This window comes from Sander vitreus, chromosome 11, assembly GCF_031162955.1.
Source record: "Sander vitreus isolate 19-12246 chromosome 11, sanVit1, whole genome shotgun sequence".
NCBI lineage: Eukaryota > Metazoa > Chordata > Actinopteri > Perciformes > Percidae > Sander > Sander vitreus.
The window spans coordinates 7,848,835-7,863,108 of record NC_135865.1 but is presented as its reverse complement, the minus strand read 5'-3'; the positions used below and the strand labels follow the sequence as shown (position 1 = coordinate 7,863,108).

Genomic DNA, 14,274 nt, shown 5'->3' with positions numbered 1-14,274 from the left:
GAATGAATCAGTGATTTGCATAATTATTAAGCCTTTATTTGGCCATCCATTATGAGCTTACGTGTTGAGACATGTAATATTCCTAAATCCATTACTGGTGTACAATATGTTGCAAACAGCGCATGTATGTGATAGGACAGAATAGTGCGATATGTCAAATAAGAAGCAATACATAAATAATGTTTTGTTAATCTTTTGGCCGTTTTGTGTACTTTTTAAAATCGTTCAAGGCCAAGATAAAATGTGCCTTTGCAACAGACAAGTTTAGATGTTCCAGAGAACAATATGAGGTTAAAAAGACAGAAAATAGTGCAGAGTGAAATAAAGATCTCATTCAGTGGAGAAGAAGTCAAGCGAAAAGGCCAGCAGAGAAGCGGATTGAAAGAATAGTGTTTTCGGTAAGATTTTCAGGAAAAGATTTGGATTTAAGAATTAGATGGATCTTTGTGCAAAGCTGTCGTTTTCTAAGAAACCTTCTGCTCCTATAAGAAATTATATGATTTTACCAAGATGAATAACAACAAGCTAGAGTCTGAGACCTTAAAAGACGGAGAGGGTTGGAGATAGTCGTGAGAAAAAGATGTCAAAGAGGGCAATGAAATATCTGGCAAAAAAAGGGGAGGAAAAGGTCATTGAGCAGGTATTTGTCAAGTTTAACAAAACTAAAACAGAAAAGACAGATGATGTAAGGAAGGATGGATGGAGAATAATATAACTTTTAAAACATTGTGGAAAATGGGACAGTTCAGATGTCTCCACCTTACATGTCAAAATGACAACAAACATATCCTCCTTACATCGAATTATGACAAATACAAAAGTACATAGATGAGGATATTTCTTTTTGGTCATATTTATTTTGGATATGCCAATACTAATACTCAACTTTCAATCAAGTCACTTTTCGGGCATCCAGTATCTACATACTTTTGGCCTTGCATTTTCCATCAGAAATATGTGTATGATCTGTATATAAATTAAATGTTTTTGTGAGTGTAATTGTGTACCTGTGTCTGTCAATAAGGTGTAGGATTCGTGTGTTGGATACTTTCGGCACTGAGCCAGACTTCAATCATGTAGATTGGGCCAAAGAGCACAACCTTAAGAGCCCATTTGGCAGCCTGAATCTGATTCCAATGCAGTTCTACACCATGTTCCGTATGTTTCTGCTACTTCTTCTTTTCCAACAGCCAATCGTGTGATTAAAGGGTAACTACGGTTTTTTTCAACCTGGACCCTATTTTCCTATGTTTTTGTGTCTAAGTGACTGATGGGAACAACAATCTCTGACATTGGTCCAGTATTACCCGCAATTTCTACCAACTGCGGAATGGCTGCGGAGCCGCTCTGGAACGGCAGCGGAGTCAATAGGTTTCCACTAAAGTCAATAGGTGTTTCTCAATGTCAAGGAAGGATCCTCCGAAGCCAGAATTTCAAGGATGCTACGTCATCAACGTCCGTCGAAGAACTGTTCCAATGTCGAGGATCCTCCGAATTCGTCCAAGGACTGAGTCCTTTGTTCAGGGAATTTCCCATAGACAGCAAAGGATGCATATGTGTATCCTTCAGGAGTTGGAGCGGCATCGCTGAAGGCGAAATAATCATTTAAATGTAAGTATCTTTAGTGTTTGTCGTACATGTGTTATCACCGTTAATGTGTTAGATCAATGTAAAGCTTAACGCTTTAATGCTGGTACAAATTGCTCTAGTAATTAGGTAGATACAACCCGAGCTAACGTTAGCTAACTCAACCCATCATTTAACATTAGGCTGTTAGCTAGGTCCGGTGGCATTTTAATCTCTTTTATATGTTGTTACGCTATATGCGTAACGTTAGCAGAGATTTAGAAATGTGTGTGTTTATCAGTTGTAACTGCAGGATGGGAGGTAACGCTGCTCCTTGTTAACCTCACTAGCAACGTTAAATCAGTAGTTTCCCATGTAAAAAGTATAACGTTACATATAACGTTACGTTATAGCATTCATAACGGTAAACATCTTTTTCTTGTGTTTGCTGTCTTTTAACAGGGACAAACGAAGGCAGTCACTGATGATGGGAAAGCAAAAGACAAGCAGGGAGACAGAGGCCAAAGAGAGATGATGAATAGATTATCTGCTATAGCCTATTTGCATTCTGAAAATAAATGCATTAAATTAACTGGTTTGTCTGTGTCATTACGTTTTTGGGTGTGTATATAATATATAACTGTTGATCACCAACTGGTGCGTAGTTGGGTCAGGGGGTGGGGGAAGACTCTGGACAGACCTGGTAAGCCCAAACGGGTAGTGCGGGTAAATTGAGAACGTCTGGAGGAGGCCCCTGTCCGACAGACTTTCAACTCACATCTCCGGCGGAGCTTTTCGTGCATCCCTGTGGAGGCTGGGGGCATTGAACCCGAGTGGACAATGTTCAAAGTTTCCATTGCTGAAGCTGCGGTGAGGAGCTGTGGTCTTAGGGTCTTAGGTGCCTCAAGGGGCGGTAACCCACAAACACCGTGGTGGACACCGGTGGTCAGGGAAGCCGTCCGACTGAAGAAGGAGTCTTTCCGGGATATGTTATCCCAGAGGACTCCGGAGGCAGTTACAAGGTACCGAAGGGCCCGAAGGGCTGCAGCCTCTACCGTGAAAGAGGCTAAGCAGCGGGTGTGGGAGAAGTTCGGAGAAGACATGGAGAAGGACTTTCGGTCGGCACCAAGGTGCTTCTGGAAAACCGTTCGCCACCTCAGGAGGGGGAAGCGGAAAACCATCCAAGCTGTGCACAATAAGGATGGGACGCTGTTGACCTCAACTGAGGAGCTAATAGGGCGGTGGAAGGAGCACTTTGAGGAACTCCTAAATCCGACTTATACGCCCTCTATGGTAGAGGCAGAGCTGGAGGATGATGGGGGATTGTCGTCAATTTCCCTGGTGGAGGTTGCTGAGGTAGTTAAACAACTCCACAGTGGCAAAGCCCCAGGAATTGATGAGATCCGTCCAGAAATGCTTAAGGCTCTGGGTGTGGAGGGGTTGTCTTGGTTGACACGCCTCTTCAACATTGCGTGGAAGTCTGGGACGGTGCCTAAGGAGTGGCAGACTGGGTTGGTGGTTCCCCTTTTTAAAAAGGGGGACCAGAGGGTGTGTGCCAATTACAGGGGTATCACACTTCTCAGCCTCCCCGGTAAAGTCTACTGCAAGGTGCTGGAAAGGAGGGTTCGGTCGATAGTCGAACCTCAGGTTGAAGAGGAACAATGCGGATTCCGTCCTGGTCGTGGAACAACGGACCAGATCTTTACTCTCGCAAGGATCCTGGAGGGAGCCTGGGAGTATGCCCAACCGGTCTACATGTGTTTTGTGGATCTGGAGAAGGTGTATGACCGGGTGCCCCGGGAGATACTGTGGGAGGTGCTGCGGGAGTACGGGGGTGAGGGGGTCCCTTCTCAGGGCCATCCAATCTCTGTACGACCAAAGCGAGAGCTGTGTCTGGGTTCTCGGCAGTAAGTCGGACTCGTTTCAGGTGAGAGTTGGCCTCCGCCAGGGCTGCGCTTTGTCACCAATCCTGTTTGTAGTATTTATGGACAGGATATCGAGGCGTAGTCGGGGTGGAGAGGGGTTGCAGTTCGGTGGGCTGGGGATCTCATCGCTGCTTTTTGCAGATGATGTGGTCCTGATGGCATCATCGGCCTGTGACCTTCAGCACTCACTGGATCGGTTCGCAGCCGAGTGTGAAGCGGCTGGGATGAGGATCAGCACCTCTAAATCGGAGGCCATGGTTCTCAGCAGGAAACCGATGGAGTGCCTTCTCCAGGTAGGGAATGAGTCCTTACCCCAAGTGAAGGAGTTCAAGTACCTTGGGGTCTGGTTCGCGAGTGAGGGGACAATGGAGTGGGAGATTGGTCGGAGAATCGGCACAGTGGGTGCAGTATTACATTCAATTTATCGCACCGTTGTGACGAAAAGAGAGCTGAGCCAGAAGGCAAAGCTCTCAATCTACCGGTCAGTTTTTGTTCCTACCCTCACCTATGGTCATGAAGGCTGGGTCATGACCGAAAGAACAAGATCCAGGGTACAAGCGGCCAAAATGGGTTTCCTCAGGAGGGTAGCTGGCGTCTCCCTTAGAGATAGGGTGAGAAGCTCAGTTATCCGTGAGGAGCTCGGAGTAGAGCCGCTGCTCCTTCGCGTCGAAAGGAGCCAGTTGAGGTGGTTCGGGCATCCTTCAGGTAAGGATGCCCCCTGGGCACCTCCCTAGGGAGGTGTTCCAGGCACGTCCAGCTAGGAGGAGGCCCCGGGGAAGACACAGGACTAGGTGGAGGGATTATATCTCCAACCTGGCCTGGGAACGCCTCGGGATCCCCCAGTCGGAGCTGGTTAATGTGGCTCAGGAAAGGGAAGTTTGGGGTCCCCTGCTGGAGCTGCTACCCCTGCGACCCGACCCCGGATAAGTGGACGAAGATGGATGGATGGATGGATGGTTTACCTTGTAGTTGCTGATCATATTTTGCACTGCATTTGTTTGAAAGCTAGAAGCTACTGGACAATGAGCTAATGTTACATGTATGCAGTAAACTACAAGCTAATGTAAACTGCTACTGTAAGCTCAATATAATTAAGATTAATTAATACAATTCTCCTTACCGGTAAGTGTTATGACAACTACAAACATGAACTCCCACAAGTTTTTAATTTATTGACATGGGATAAATAAGAGAAAATGAATATTGCTTACATTATAGCCTATCAGTGTCGGTAACGTTACCTACCTTAGCACGTTGCGGGCAAAGTTGCCGACAGAATATTCTCCTCCTGCAAGCAGACTGACGCTGATTCACCTCCATCTCAACAAAAAAATTGAACAGCACAGTTCACAGTTCCACATCCATTTCGTCCAGTGTTTTGAAATGCAGCGCGGAAGTGAAGGCGGGGAAACATTTTCAATGACGCAAGCACGCAATGACAAGCACTTGTACATGTTCTCCGTATGCTAAGGTGGAGCCTGGCCTAGCCTCTGAAGGACCCGACTTGGAAGGACTAGTCCTACCAAGGAAGGATCCTTGACATTGAGAAACGGCTAATGTGTGTATTTTCACTGACTACGGAATGGCTGCGTTCCGACTCCGTCCCAGCTCCGGTGATCCGCAGCCCTCCGGAGCAGATAACGCAGACCTATTTTTGCCGGATGCCGGAGAGCTCTGCAGCAATTCAGAACAGGGGAGATTGTGCGGGACAGGAAGTCGAGCACAGAAACAAAATAAAACATCTGGTTAATTTTCAAAATAAAATACACCGTGCTCACGGCGGATCATATTTCAGCAGGTCAGCACAGAGTTGTTTCCCCTCTACTCCTCTTGGCGGAAACAAACTGTTGTTGGTTTTGTGGTTCTGTTTATAGAAACTACATCCTGTTATATGGAGCGATCATACGTGAATTCACGAGATCTCGTGGGTCCTCGTGGGTCCTCGTGACTTCAGCTGTCAGTCATGGCCGCAGCCGTTCCGCAACAAATCCGTACCTGGTGGGTATTGAAGGACAGGCGGAGCATGGAGCCAACACGGAGCAGAGCCGATCCGCAGCCATTCTGCAGTTGGTGGAAATTGCGGGTTAAACAAGATTGCTGCAGTCGGCGGAGGCGAAACAAGCTACAATGTAAGTTAATAGGGCAATTATCCAGCTTGTATTTGCCTTCACAAGTGCTCGATTTGCCACTGACAGGCTCAGATTGTCTGACAACATTATGGAAAGGATCTCTTCAGAGATAGACCTTTAAAACCTCTTTGAGACCTTTCTGTTTTAACCAGAAGCAGCTCTGAAGTCGCTAGTGCTAAACCCACCAGACCCACCGGGGTGATGTTAGTTTAATGTTTGACATTTGTCGGTTTTCACGGATGTTACCTTCAATAGGTCCTTGTCAAAGCCTCAATTTTACTCAGTTCCAGGGTATGTTGGAGAGGTAATATAGACAGACGTTTCACAGTTATTTTTAACTCAAAATCACCAAAAATAACGATGCAGTTAAGAGCGCAAAGAACTGAATGTCTGTCCAACGCGCATGTCACAATAGACGTATTTAGGGACCGTCGTAAAATTGCAATACCAACTATTTCAATCTTTAATACCTTTTTTGCTGTTCAACATATAAAACTCAAACCACTTCAATTATAGAGAGGGAGAGCCATTAAACATTTCACACTTGTGAATTAGTATGAATAAGTAAATATAAATAAAGATGTAGGCTGTAGTTACCAATAAATATGGTAGTTTCAACCATTTTCTAATTAATGAATATATTGACATCAAACCACCTGTAATATGTCTCAGGCATCCTCCCAGATCTTTCACAGCTGTTAGTTTGTGAAAGACTCTTTAGCAAATCCCTTAGCATCCTCATCAGTGACCTATTGTATATAAAATACATATTTAAAGGTGATCAATGTAATAGGTTTCTCATTTATGAATATTTTGGCATCAAACCACCTGTAATATTTCTCAGACATCTTTTCCCAAAATCCCTTAGCATCCTCATCAGTGACCTATTGTATATAAAATACATATTTAAAGGTGATCAATGTAATAGGTTTCTCATTTATGAATATTTTGGCATCAAACCACCTGTAATATTTCTCAGACATCTTTTCCCAACTTTCACAGCTGTTAGTTTGTGAAAACGTCTTTAGCAAATCCCTGAGCATCCTCATCAGTGACCTATTGTATTTAAACCGCATATTTAAAGGTTGGCTGGGGCAAAGGCTGTTAAGTTGAGATTTGGTTGGACGGTTCCAGTTCCTACCTATTATTGATTGTTAATGATGCATTGCATACTTGTATGGCTGAATGTGAAATTCATGAATGAAAAACCTGAAGCTGAATTGAAGTGATAACTTCAAAATGTGTATTTTTTTCACAATAGGTCACTGAAGATGATGCAGAATTTGCTCAGTACTAACAGCTAAAAGCTGTGAAAGTTGTGAGATAACTGAGACATGTTATATATGTTTTGATGTCAATATATTCATTAAAGAGAAACCTATTCAAATTATAACCTTTAAATATGCATTTAATAGCCAACAGATCACTGATATTGATAAGGTATTTTCAACGTATTTTTACACAAACTAACAGCTGTGAAAGTTGTAAAAAGATGTCTGAGAAATATTACAGGTGGTTTGATGCCAACATATTCAGAAATGAGAAACCTATTAAATTGATAACCTTTATATATGCATTTTATAGACAACATGTCAGTTAGGACGGATGCTAAGGGATTTGCTAAGACTTTTTCACAAAATTGCAGCTGTGAAATTTGTAAAAGGATGTCTGAGACATATTACAGGTGGTTTGATGTGATTATATTCATAAATGAGCAAGCCATTGAATTGAAAAGCTTTAAATATGCATTTTAGAGGCAATAGGTCACTAATGAGGATACTACAGGATTTGCTAAATACTTTTTCACAAAATAACAGCTGTGTTATAAGAGGATGTCTGAGACCTATTACAGGTGGTTTGATGTCAATATATTCATTAATCAGAAAATGGTTGTAACTACCATCGTTATTGGTAACTATAGCCTACATCTTTATTTATCTTTATTTATTTTTACTAATTCACAAGTGTGAAATGTGTAATGGCTCTCCCTCTCTATAATGGAAGTGGTTTGAGATGTCTATGTTGTAAAACAAAAAAGTTTATAAAGATTAAAATATGTGGAGTTGCAATTTTACAACGGCCCCTAAGTACGTCTATTGTGACGGGTGCGTTGGACAGACATTCAGTTCTTTGCGCTCTGAACTGTGTCGTTATTTTTGGTGATTTTGAGATAAAAAATAAGTGTGAAACGTCTGTCTAAATAAGCTCGCCAACATACCCTGAAACTGGGGGAAATCGATGTATTGACACGGAGCTATTGAAGGTAACATCCGCGAAAACCGATGAATGTCAAACAAACTATCTTCACCGCGGTCCAGACTCCATGTAAAAAAGCATATTTCCACATATAAATCGGTAAACTTTGTGTTTATATTAACCAAAACTAGAGTTGTGATGGTTGGAAAAGTGGAAAGACGACCCAAAACGGCTTTTCATAGCGTTATTTTGTTTCTGTTGACTTTGAATGAAGTGTATTTTACGTTGCCTAAATTACTGTTTATTTACATGGAGTCTGGTGGGTTTAGCGAACGATATTTCACAGATGTTTTCATGTTTAAAAAAAGGATCTTACTCTTTAACAGAAAGGTCGACCTCCTTAGAAATCCTTTCCATAATGTTGTCAGACACTTAGAATATTGAACTGGGCTTGAATTGAAAAATACCGTTTTGGGTAGTCTTTCCACTTTTCCAACCATCACAACTCTAGTTTTGGTTAAAATAAACACAAAGTTTACCGATTTACATGTGAAAATATGTTTTTTTAAATGGAGACTGGTGGGTTTAGCGCTAGCGACTTCAGATCTGTTTCTGGTTAAACAGAAAGGTCTCAAAGAGGTTTTAAAGGTCTATCTCTGAAGGGATCCTTTCCATAATGTTGTCAGAGTGGCAAAATGAGCACTTTTGTGAAGGTAAATACAAGCTGGACAATTGCCCTATTAACATTGTAGCTTGTTTCGCTAGCTGCCGACTGCAGCCATCTTGCTTAATACTGGACCAATATCAAAGATTGTTGTTCCCATCAGTCACTTAGACACAAAAACATAGGAAAATAGGGTTGAAAAAAACGGTAGTTACCCTTTAACATGTTGCTTGATCTTGCTTGAGGAACACAAATGGCTACTTTTTTTGTACCTCTCTGAATGAATGTGTAATCTCTTACTGTGAGCAGCTCATACACCAGACAACACCTTTCTGGGCTTTGTGGTGCAGCACCAGCGGAGCTCTGAAGAAACTGAGCACTTAAAGTCTACCAGAAGACAAAACCAGGCACTTGTGTATGGCAAGAGAGCCACGTTTTGGGAGGTAACAATTGACAAACATTGTAATAGCCTGGAAAAACTTTTTTCTTGGAAGTATGCAGAATATATTTATTACTTCAGGCACCAATATTAATTTCAGAAAGTATTAAGGAAGTATACAGTTTTAGTTAGGAAAATGGATCATGTTCACAACAGAAAGTTGTAAAGTATTAAACCTGGCAGACAGGTTTTGAAATCAAGAGGAAATGATGGGGGCACTTTTGCATTTTTGGGAACTGAGGTTTTTGATTGCCATTATAAGCCTTGAAATTACTTTTGTCGCCTCATTTTACCTTTTGGTGTTTAGTGTCCAGTCCTATCTTTTTGATGTTGCCTTTCTTTAAATAACTGTTCATTTATTATACTGAAGCTGCATTGTTGATACTGTATAACAATCTATATAAGCATATAAAGAGAAATTCTTATTTTATCTGCTTTTATATATTTAACTGTTTTAACTGCTCTTCAATGTTTAATTTCTTATACTGCACTGTAACTTGTTTTCTCGTATTTTATCTGTTTTTGATTTTTTAATCTGTTTTCATGTAAAGCACTTTGAATTGCCCTGTTGCTGAAATGTGCTATACAAATAAAGCTGCCTTGCCTTGCCTTGCCTTGACTTGCCTTTCCTTTCCTTTCCTTTTGTGGACGTAGTCCGTGGCTTTTGTGGACGTTGTCTGTGGCTGTTTAGTAGTCTGTTGGTTCCCCCTTTTTCCTTTAGACATCCCCCATAAAATACACACTTGTCAAGGGACAGGTGTAATTTGTGCTGCATCCATTGATTTACCAGCAAGTCACCCTTTGCTTCCTCTGCTATTACACTGCAGGGTAAAGAGGCATATCTGGATGTTATCCACAAGTACTTGGAGATCCATGGGACGGTTGATCAAAGTGCTGGGATTCCAGGCTATGTGAAAAACCACGGCATTATCAAAGGCACCGAGGTTCAGGCCCTGTTGAGACAGAGCAAGGTGACTCCCTTGAGTTTTGATGACTTTGGCTTCTTCCTCAATTTCAAGCCCTACTTGTTAAAATAATAATAGTCTTTTCTTTTTTTCATTGAGATATTGTTTTTGTTTTATTCGTCTGAACTTATTTAACCGTAATGTGTAGTATAAAGTGGTATCCTATTTCTCATTTGATAAAGGTGACAAAAAAAGACAACCCTTTACCAAAAAGCAAAAGCGCTAATGAAAAACTAGACCAGTGACAATTGATTCACAACACAGTTTGAAGAAAAATTATTTGTACAGGGCGGCTATTCAGTAAAATCATTTATCCTTCTTCATGAGAAAATCCCTAAATAAGATTACCTTAAGAGACATCTTTAAAGTCATAGATAGAATCAGTGCTTTTTATGACTGACACAGGATTTGTATCAGTAGTGAACGGGGACTCTTAAACCTTGGCCCTGAGACCCCCCCCCCTTCCCTCGTTGGGAAAACAGCAAACTATCAGCCTAGCTTATTGTGTCCTTTCTCATAGTACTGCAAAAGTTAGGGACAATTCCGGGTCTGAAACAAAAATGTAAGACGTTAGTCCAGCCTTAGAAATGTAACGAGCAAACAGCACAGAGAGAGTGAGCCTTATCACAAAAACAAACAAAAACAAATTATTTCGTAAGCAAAATGTAAATCTTTCTCACAAATAATCGCATGGTCACACAAGCTGTGTCTGTGTGTGCACTTGAGCAGAATATGGTGAAAAATACTCAGGATCCAAATAAACAAATAGGCTCACTTGACGAGGTGAGTGTTGTCTAAAAAGTACTGTAAATGGAAGGGTCCTGTAGTTTGAATTTTAATGCTTGATTCTCTCTCTCTCTCTCTCTCTCTCTCTCTCTCTCTCTCTCTCTCTCTCTCTCTCTCTCTCTCTCTCTCTCTCTCTGTGGAAGGCTTGTGAACATCAATCACAAATATAGATTCAGTTCAATTCAATTTTATTTATAGTATCAAATCATAACGAGTTATATCGAGACACTTTACAGATAGAGTAGGTCTAGACCACACTCTATAATTTATAAAGTCCCAACAATTCCAGTAATTCCCCCAAGAGCAAGCATTTAGTGCGACAGTGGTGAGGAAAAACTCCCTTTTAGGAAGAAACCTCGGCCAGGCTCTTGGTAGGCGGTGTCTGAAGGTGCCGGGTGGGGGTGTGATGAACAATGGCAATAATAGTCACAATAAAGATAATGGAACAGTGACTAGAAAAAGGTAGTCGTAGTAGTTAATTCATTCATTGTACAGTATGAAAATATGTTGCATCTAACCATCAACTGAGGTCTCTGAGACCTAACCCATATAGAAGTAAGACGACTCTGAAAAATCATGTTTATAAGCAATTCCCATAAAATTAGGAAAAATCTTTTTTTAAAGCTATTATAATGGGCCTGAGGGACAGACTGTTCAACAATAGCACATATTCTGTATATGCTTTAAACACTATGTAAGCAGCATCACACGTCAATTTTTGTGTCCACATTTTACATGTACAAGAACATTATGGATGCATCATTTTTCCTGTTATTCAGCATGTCATGTTAATATTTGCAAATACTGACACTTGAAATCTGAGGATTTGGACGTGAATTGAAAATAAGTCAAACTCACAAACTTGTTCTTAGTGTGGGTCCACAGAGCATGAGTTTGTAAAGAAAACCCTCCCTGTGCATGCTGTCCTGGAGTTGGCTGCCACCATGTGGAGACAGTAAAGCAGTGCATGTGGTTACCATATACATCCTCACCTTCATGGAAATACTAAACTGTTTTTTTATCTGTCGTCTGTTGAAGGTTTTTGTCGGATTGTCTTTCCCATATGAAGGCCCCGCCCCATTGGAGGCCTTAGCCAATGGCTGTGCTTTTCTGAACCCCAGGTTACACCCTCCGCAAAGTAGCCTGAACACCGAGTTCTTCAAGGGAAAGCCCAACATCAGAGAGGTGAGAGGCCCTCACCATGATCTGATAAACAAATACTTTTACATGTGTAGAGCCTAGAAAAATCTCTTTACTTCAACCAAATAATCAAGAAATTAAATAATGTCTGTTGACCCAACATGGAAATCAAGCTACTGTCTTTACTAATTAAAAATGATGCCTGTTTTTTTTGATGATATAAATTAATAGCAGGTACACCGTATGGTTCAATTTCACTGTTGGTGTTGCAGGTGACATCCCAGCATCCTTATGCCGAGGCCATAGGAGAGCCCTACGTATGGATGGTAGATATGCACAACTCCACAGATGTGGAGAGAGCTCTCACTGCTATCCTCAATCAGACTGTGAGTCTACATATGGTGTCTAACCCACTGCACAGTGGAAATATGCTCAACTTGATGAATACAGAACTGCAGTTTGTCTATAATATATCTCTAATTGTAGTTTATTCACATTTCAGATTGAGCCCTACCTTCCCTATGAGTTTTCCTGTGAAGGGATGCTCCAGAGGGTCAACATCCTGATAGAAAAACAGGTTGGAGGAATGTTGGTTTATGGGCTGGGATTTTGCAATTATTATATTATCATTTTTATTTTCTTCTCATCTTTACCTCAGGACTTCTGCAATAATACAGGGAGCTGGCCCCCATTGAGTGCACTCCAGGTTGTGAAGGCAGAGGCGAAGACTTCCTGTAAACAGGCATGCCAGAAGATGGGACTGATCTGTGAACCTGCATTCTTTCCACATCTTAACAGCGCCGACAATCATGCCAAGTAAGTAATCACATGTTAATTTGCATACACATGAATCCTAATTTACTTTCATTTTTTTCTGTGTATAAAACATGATTTGAAATTTGCTGTATTCAGTGTGAGGAAACGCTCCCACCTATAAAAAGAAATGCACTTAAGCAATGTCATGCATATAGTTCTGAGTAGAACTATTTTTGTCAATTTTTTTTATGAAGGTAATTCTACAGTAACCATGTCTGCATAGACATTTGTCTTCGGAGAGTGGTGTGGTTTTTTGTCTGCATTTGTTTTTTGTTTTATTATGATAATGATATCGGTATGATATCTGCTCTATACTCATGCTCTTTAAGGTCAGCTTTTTGTGCAGTATAAAACTAAACAGCAAATTATCTGAGACCTACTCGATGCACTATGCAGTCATAACAATTAGAAGGGGGTAGTAGAAGTATAAGCCTAAATCCACCCAGTTTACTAACCCTTTTGGAAAATTCACTTTAGTATAAACATTAACATGTAGTAAATATTATAGTTGATATTTTTTCACCATACAAAAATCCCACAAGCAAAATGTAATATAACAATGGTGTGCACAGTATACAGTATTATGGAAACATTCTACCCAATAACTTCAAATTAGAAACAGTCAGACATTTTTATTTTTAATTAAATTGCTTTTAAATCATTTGGAGTCTTTTTTGGTGGGAACACAAATATTGTGTTCAAGGTTATTGTGAAATGTATCTAAGGCAATTTCAGCTGGTGTCAGAGTTGAAAAACAGGGGGCAGAGCACATTGGAAAAAATCTCATTTTATGCTGTGCTTTTATGGTGCTTTTTTTCCCCTGATTCAAGCCTTTCTCCTCTAAAGCTTTGTACAAGTCCTGATTGCTGGGATTGACAGATCTAACCCCAGCATTTACCCCAATTCCCAAACACCCATACCTGAGTTGTAAACATAATAATTTGAATGGTGGAGCTTGCTGAAGATGAAACACACCTTTACAGGCTTGATTCTGAGCAAGAGTCCCAGTAGTATGGAGTGCATTCACATTAGAGCTAGATCTGGCCCAAAAAATCAAGCCCGACCCAACCCGAGCCTGTGCATGTTGTGTCCGAGACCGGCCCGGCCCGACACATTAACTGGAATTATGAGCCCGAGCCTGATTTCAACCCAACACTTTTTTAATACGTGGGCCGTTATAACTGACGTTCTCAGCTACAATTCAGAGTTGTTTGAACTCAACACATTTCTCTGTGAGGGCTTGCTTCGCCCTCATGCTTGGAGAAGTAACAAAAGAGGACGTTGAAGGCTGACTATCATATTTTCTGCCACGGCGAGCCTGCTTCATGTGTTTGTTCATCATCCAAGTCCCTGTTTTATTTGCTGTCATAGGCGAGCAGCGTGCCGCACTTAGCCTAATGCACTCAATAAAGCCGACACATATGTTGTCACTGCCCACGACTTGTTTAAAATGGTTCCATACCTCCGACTTTCCTCCAAACTTGCTCAAAGGTAATTCTCCTGTTTTTCTTTTTTTCTTTACATCCTCAAGCTCCATGTTGCACTTAAGCTCCACCATACGGCCCAGCAGCCCCGGTGTGATGTGTGCGAGAGGAGGAGACTCCGCGCATGACACGTGTTGCATTTTGTAGCTGTAGTCCAACTTGTG

General features: G+C 41.3%; 1 protein-coding gene across 1 annotated transcript in view; it reads left to right on the top strand.

Moving 5' to 3' along the window:
• LOC144526077 (alpha-1,6-mannosylglycoprotein 6-beta-N-acetylglucosaminyltransferase A-like) overlaps nt 1-14,274 on the top strand; it is a 29,455-nt gene that overhangs the window by 13,685 nt on the left and 1,496 nt on the right. Inside the window, exons 13-19 of the mRNA XM_078263277.1 lie at nt 1,025-1,158; nt 8,790-8,923; nt 9,747-9,890; nt 11,709-11,855; nt 12,083-12,196; nt 12,313-12,387; nt 12,469-12,626. Of these exons, the coding sequence (XP_078119403.1) occupies nt 1,025-1,158; nt 8,790-8,923; nt 9,747-9,890; nt 11,709-11,855; nt 12,083-12,196; nt 12,313-12,387; nt 12,469-12,626 (906 nt within the window). The remainder of the gene's footprint in view (nt 1-1,024; nt 1,159-8,789; nt 8,924-9,746; nt 9,891-11,708; nt 11,856-12,082; nt 12,197-12,312; nt 12,388-12,468; nt 12,627-14,274) is intronic.